Consider the following 5,871-nt stretch of genomic DNA (forward strand, 5'->3'; position numbering starts at 1 on the left):
TTCAAAGTTATCACCGGCGATTGACTCCACAGAGGAGAGTCAGCTCTGAAAAGAGTTCACCGTAGATTGAAGTGAGTCCAGTGAAGTCCAATGTATTGGTTTGATTGCTTCCTTAATAAGTAGGGACACGTCTTCCCTGAGGGATGTCCTCTGTTTTGCAAATTGTGCCAACAGGTGATCCATCATAATTCCAGCGACAGCGGCGGGCTCACCAGGTGTAGCTTGAGTCAAAGGGATGCTAGCTGAAAATGAAGCTAACTTCCCTGCAGCACGAGTAGCCGGAGTTTGAGCCCCTGTGGTTAATATAGAATTCTTAGAACTGCTCATTTTGGGAGATAAAGTCTTAATACAACCCAATGTTGATAAGTCGAAAATGAAAAGTAAGGGTTGATGAAATAGGAAGGAAATACAAGATTAACCGGGAGCCCTCTCGCTTGCGTCCTCTCACTACATCGCATGACTGGAAGTCCTAAGTTCATGTTTTTAATGTCTTAAGTCTAGAGCACATTCCACTTTACTGTGAAAAGTTAAAACAACTTTGGTTCACTAGCTCCTCATTGTATGCTATAGGCTAATTTGTTACAAGGGAATTGTTTATTACAAGGTCTTTCAGACCTTTGATCTGTTGTAGAACTTGAATAACAGGTTTGCGATCCCCTACTTTAAAATGATTTTTATTCTGTCTGGTTTAGTGTTGGTTGAATGAAAAAGGTATTGGTAATCTGGTACCTGCTGATAAATAGCATGACAAGCTGATGGAGTGTTTCCTCTTAAGAAGCAGAACTAGATGAGGGTTTCAACATCCAGGGCCATCAGCGTGACTTGTAAACCACACTTTAACTGCTGACACTAAGAGTTTTGTATATTTAGGCTACATTCTTACTGCAGGCAAATGCAGGCATAGTGGATTTTTTTCATGATAGTCTGAACATGACAAGGATTTTTTCAAAGCTGGCCCAGACCTTTTCAGTATGAGGCACTGAATTGGATACATATCTGATTTTTTTTCAAAGCCACTGCAATTTGAATGTCATCCGCCTTTCATATCTATGAGGTGGGGCGAGCAGATCAGTCCATAATGACACTAACATCGAATCATGCCATTTATATCTTGTGATTCCACACATCTTCAACTACAGGAGTCCAGTTGCTTTGTCTTTGTTCTTTTAATTTTCTATATCCTGAATGACTGAGGATCCACAAAAACATATGATAGTAACTATGATAGTAATGGTCCCTGACCAACAATGTTGGTTGGGGACCACATTCATACTAAAGTTACTTGATGGATACTTGTCTTTTAACATGTCGCTTCGAACGTGACCCAGGACACGCTGGAGGGACTATGTTTCTCAGCTGGCCTGGGAACGCCTTGGGATTCCCCCGGATGAGCAGGCCCAAGTGACTGGGGAGAGGGAAGTCTGGGTCTCTCTGCTTAGGCTGCTGCCCTGATGACCCGATCTTGGATAAGCGGCAGAAAACGGACGGATGGACGTCACTTCGTTCAAAAAATAAAATGCTGCGCTGGAGCATGCAGTCAGAGTTCAGATGTAAACACTGAACTTAACAAGCATGTCAGATAAATATTTAATCAACTCTGATTGAACAACAACTTCAGAATTGACTAACAAGTAGCATCCATGTTTAGCTAATTCTGTAAACAGCAAGCTGAATGTGACATCACGTCATCTTCTGTGCATGCGGGCCTCATCATGGCTCTGTAGAGTTAATACAGGAGTCTGACTGAGGTCGCATTCCAAATATAATGTGAATGTCCACACAAAAAATATCTGATTTTTTTTCCCAAAAAAATGAGGATTGAGCATTAGGACYGTGAACATAGCCTTAAGATGTGGATCTGGGTGAAAGGATTCACCAGGACCCGTCTGTGAAAAACTACCTCAGGTTTGTTCCAGTTGAAGCAGTTGTGTTTGTAGTGCTTGACTGTAGCCTTGTAGCACTGATGCTGGAAGAGGTCAGCTCTTTCATCGAGGACCTCCTCAGCCTTTAACTTGCTGCCAGTCACCTTCTCGACCACACGGCGCATAGTGTCAGCCAGCCTCTCCCTGATCTAAACAAACACACAGGTTCACACAGAGATCTGTCAGATAAAATCACAAATCATGTGCTTTGTGCACTTGATTTAATACATTTTTTATGGTAAAGCTTTAACAGCCATTGGCACAAGATCAGCACTGTAACAAACTTTAGAAGACCTTAAGATGGTTGTTTATCTCGGTCATCAGGGTCCTTGCAACTGTGATGTCATTGGTTGACATCAGTTTCCTTTTCATKATGGCCAGAGGAACGTCGGGGCTCGGGGTCAGATCCAAATTAGTTTTCAGTGGTGGGGTCACCTGAGGAGCAGGTGGGCTGTATACTTTGGGCGTACCCTGAAACTGTATGAGCTTCATGTGTGCCAAAGTCTGCAGACAAAATAGGAAACAAAGGAAAGAAATGAAACTTTTTCCTGCACCGTCACTGCTAACAGGCTCTACACTTGAAATAAACAACACTGTACACATGWACAAAAAAATCACGATGAAGCTGACAATAAAAAAATCATGGGGAAAAAAAAAAGAATTCGTCTTCACCTTGTTGCCGAACTGCTGGACGTGGCTAGTGTTTGTTTCAGACTTCACAATCTTGAACTGCTTCTGCAAAGTTTCTTTTGACAGGTCCTCCTGCAAGACCAACAAAAAATAAATAAAAACGAGCAACAAAGTATTTCTGAAAAAGCTGCAACAGAAAGACACAATTTATTATGTTCCTAATTTTCACAGACTAAAAAGCATAAAGCAGTATTTATGTGAATGCTGRCTATTTACACTGTTACAATTTTAGTCATTCACAAATTAAAACATTCAGCTCATTCAGATGAGTGATGTGATTTTTTGTTTTTTGTAATTTTTATACTTTTCAAAATATTTAACTTTATTACAAATCTTCAACATTTTCCCATAAAAATATTATTCTCTTTGAAATCTGTTTCAGCTCATGCTCTGGTTTTGACTTTTTACTCTACTTTTAACTTTCTGCTTGAGTTCACCTACTTTTAACTTGCATTTAGCTACTTTTAGGTAAGCATTTTTAGCTTTAAGCTAGGCTATTAATCTTTCAGCAGGTGCTTTACTTGTTTTAGATTTAGATACTAATCAGTTAAGTTTCCAGATAGTGTTCTGATTCTTTTAGCTATCTTTTAGCAAATTCAACTCTTTTAGATACAAGAACTCAGTTTAAGTTTTCAGCGTTTTCACAGAAAATCTAATTTCTTCACTTTCATTTAATGTTTGTGTTCAACTCAAAGTTTATTCTGCTTGTTGAAACAAACAGCAGCTGCTTTTAGAAATATTCAGCACTTCCTTTGTCAGCCTGCCTCACACCTTGTGTTTCAAACAGAAAAATAACGTTTTACGAACAGCATATCATTTTACTGTAGTTGAAGTCCGAAACGGAAAAAAACAAACACGTAATTTAGAGTAAAAAAATATATATATCAAAACTCAAATATGATTGTGATTCCAGTTGCAGATCACCGGTAAGTTTAGTGAAAAAAGAAAAAGTGCAATCTTAATTAAAAGTAACAGCTTGATTTTATGACTACGTAATAAAATTTTATTTAATTTGAAAGAAATCAGACACCTTCTCCACTTTCCAACCTTTTTTTAATCTGATGAATGTTAGCTAAAAAATTAAGTTTCATAAAATCTGAACCTCGCGTCCTGAAGTGAGTTTAATGACACATAATAAAATATTACCGTAGTTATTGGAAAATATACCTTTGAAATGTCAAACCATTCATCCTTCATCCTGTCAAAACCTGCAGCAGAATTTGATCATTTTGGTAACTAGACCTGTGTCAAAAATAGACAACAAAATTATATTTGGATTCAGTTTTTTAAATATTAAGATGKGCTTTTTGTTTAATTTTGTAAGCATACTTTTGTATAGTTTTGGTGTGAATACTGTAAATGATTTTTATTGTTTTAAAAATATTTGGGACATTTGGATGGGACTGGTCAGACACTCAGAGCCTGTGTTATATTTTTGAAATGATTTGCCTGATGAAAGTCTAGTTACATCTAATTTCTGCCACATAGTTTGACAACAGTGTGACAGGACTTGTGCTGTGTTTTAAATGCATTTGTCGTTTTCTTATTTGTCGTTTTCTTATGCTCTTGCATTATCAGCTCCGAAGTGGCTTACAGGTACAAAGTACCAACACATTTTCATCCAGAGCTTACCCAAATTTTTTATATTGATTTGCTCACAAACCTGCCACTTTTTTCATACTCAGATGTTTTTAGGCCAGTCTTGAATAYTTGTTATGATTTAATAACAATACACCTTATCAGAGTCCTCCATCCAGTTCACACTGTACCAGTCGCCCAGGTAAGTGTCCCTCTTTTCATCATAGTAGCAAGCGTATGAGGACTCATGAGCGTTGGCTGCAGTGGTGGCATACACTGAAAAACACAGACATTCTCATGATAATCTATGAAACCAGATAAGACAGAAATTAAGTTCTTTAAAAACCTTGAAAAAGTTTAGACGATAAGACATTAAAACCCAAATATAGAGCTGCTGTATATTTAAATTTAAGTTATCATGGCTACAAATGAATCAGTGGTTCTGGAGGACAAGTGTTCCAGCTAATAGAGGTGCCACCTTAAAWCAGAAACAAGTGGTTACCCTGATCATGGTCGAGGTGGGCTCATCTGGGGCCTCATGTATAAAAGWGTAYGCAGCTTTCATACTGAAAGTTGGCATAGGGACAAATTTTGAAAATGCACTGCACAAAAAAATTCAGAGGCGATTGCTCTGAGACTGCAAGGGAAGCTCAGCTTCCCCTAAAATGTAAAAAAAAAATAGATCAAATATATACTATTGTGTGTACATGCCTTTGACTAAATATGCGCTACAACGCGCTCAACTTTTGTTCAGAATGAGCTTCTTATCACTGGTAACAACGCGGCTTTCCTCATTTCACTCATTCCCGTAGCTTCACAGTGCTTTAAACAGTCGAACGCTGAGCGTCCACAGAGCTCATTAGCGATGCAAAGACTGCAGTAAAATGAGACGAGTCATTGGATAAATGCTGGCTTTGTCCCGCCCATCGGACGCTGAGCGTCTCTGGGGGTCTATGGAGCAGTGGGCTGGGTCGGACGCTCAGATTCTGCATGATGATTGGATGATCTGTCGGAGGCTGAATCCCTTTTTGATTGACAGCAAAATGAACGAATCAGCGATCTCTAGTGTAAACATGCATGGGAGCAGTTTTACTTTCATTTCTGTTCGGAGTTGAATCGGAGGCAGCATTTTCTTTGTTAAAAACGACTAGCGACAAATCGAGCTTCTATTTCTGGTGGTTGTTTTGTACAGTAGATGCTTGTGTTTGGAGACAGAGTTCTATCACTCTTTCTGACTTCTATCGCAGTTTCTGTGCAGCGGCTGCTGCTGAGTCCCTCCACCGTCACAAAGCACTCACAGGCCGACACACTTCACTCTAGCCTCGCGCCAGTAACAAGCTGCACATAATAGCAGTTTGAATGTTGTGGACCGGATTTTGGAGATGCCATTTGATACAGTCTTGTTTATAAAGAAAAACTTAGAATTAAACAGCAGGGCTGGTCAACTAGATTAATTTGGTGCAAAAGGTGGGGAAAAGTAAGATTTTTTTTTTATTGATCCCACAGTGGGGGACATAACAGGTCTTTTCAGCTGTCCTGGTTTGACAAAGTGAGCTGGCTGCAGTAAAAGACTATAGAATAAGCTGAAAAATGATTATAAAAGCATTGGATCAATTAATTACTTTAAAATAATCATCAAAGCAAAATTGTCAAAGAAATATGAAATTGTTTAATTTGTATG

General features: G+C 38.8%; 1 protein-coding gene across 1 annotated transcript in view; it reads right to left on the reverse strand.

Annotated features, from left to right (window-relative positions):
- The window catches only part of lgmn (legumain), a gene marked incomplete at its 5' end in the record, with an annotated part of 39,982 nt that overhangs the window by 19,303 nt on the left and 14,808 nt on the right, over positions 1-5,871 (reverse strand). Inside the window, 4 exon segments of the mRNA XM_014030246.1 lie at positions 1,901-2,071; positions 2,217-2,426; positions 2,595-2,684; positions 4,348-4,466. Coding sequence (XP_013885700.1) covers positions 1,901-2,071; positions 2,217-2,426; positions 2,595-2,684; positions 4,348-4,466 — 590 coding nt within the window.

The sequence above is a fragment of the Austrofundulus limnaeus genome, unplaced genomic scaffold (assembly GCF_001266775.1).
Source record: "Austrofundulus limnaeus strain Quisiro unplaced genomic scaffold, Austrofundulus_limnaeus-1.0 Scaffold1025, whole genome shotgun sequence".
In the NCBI taxonomy this organism is placed as follows: Eukaryota; Metazoa; Chordata; class Actinopteri; order Cyprinodontiformes; family Rivulidae; genus Austrofundulus; species Austrofundulus limnaeus.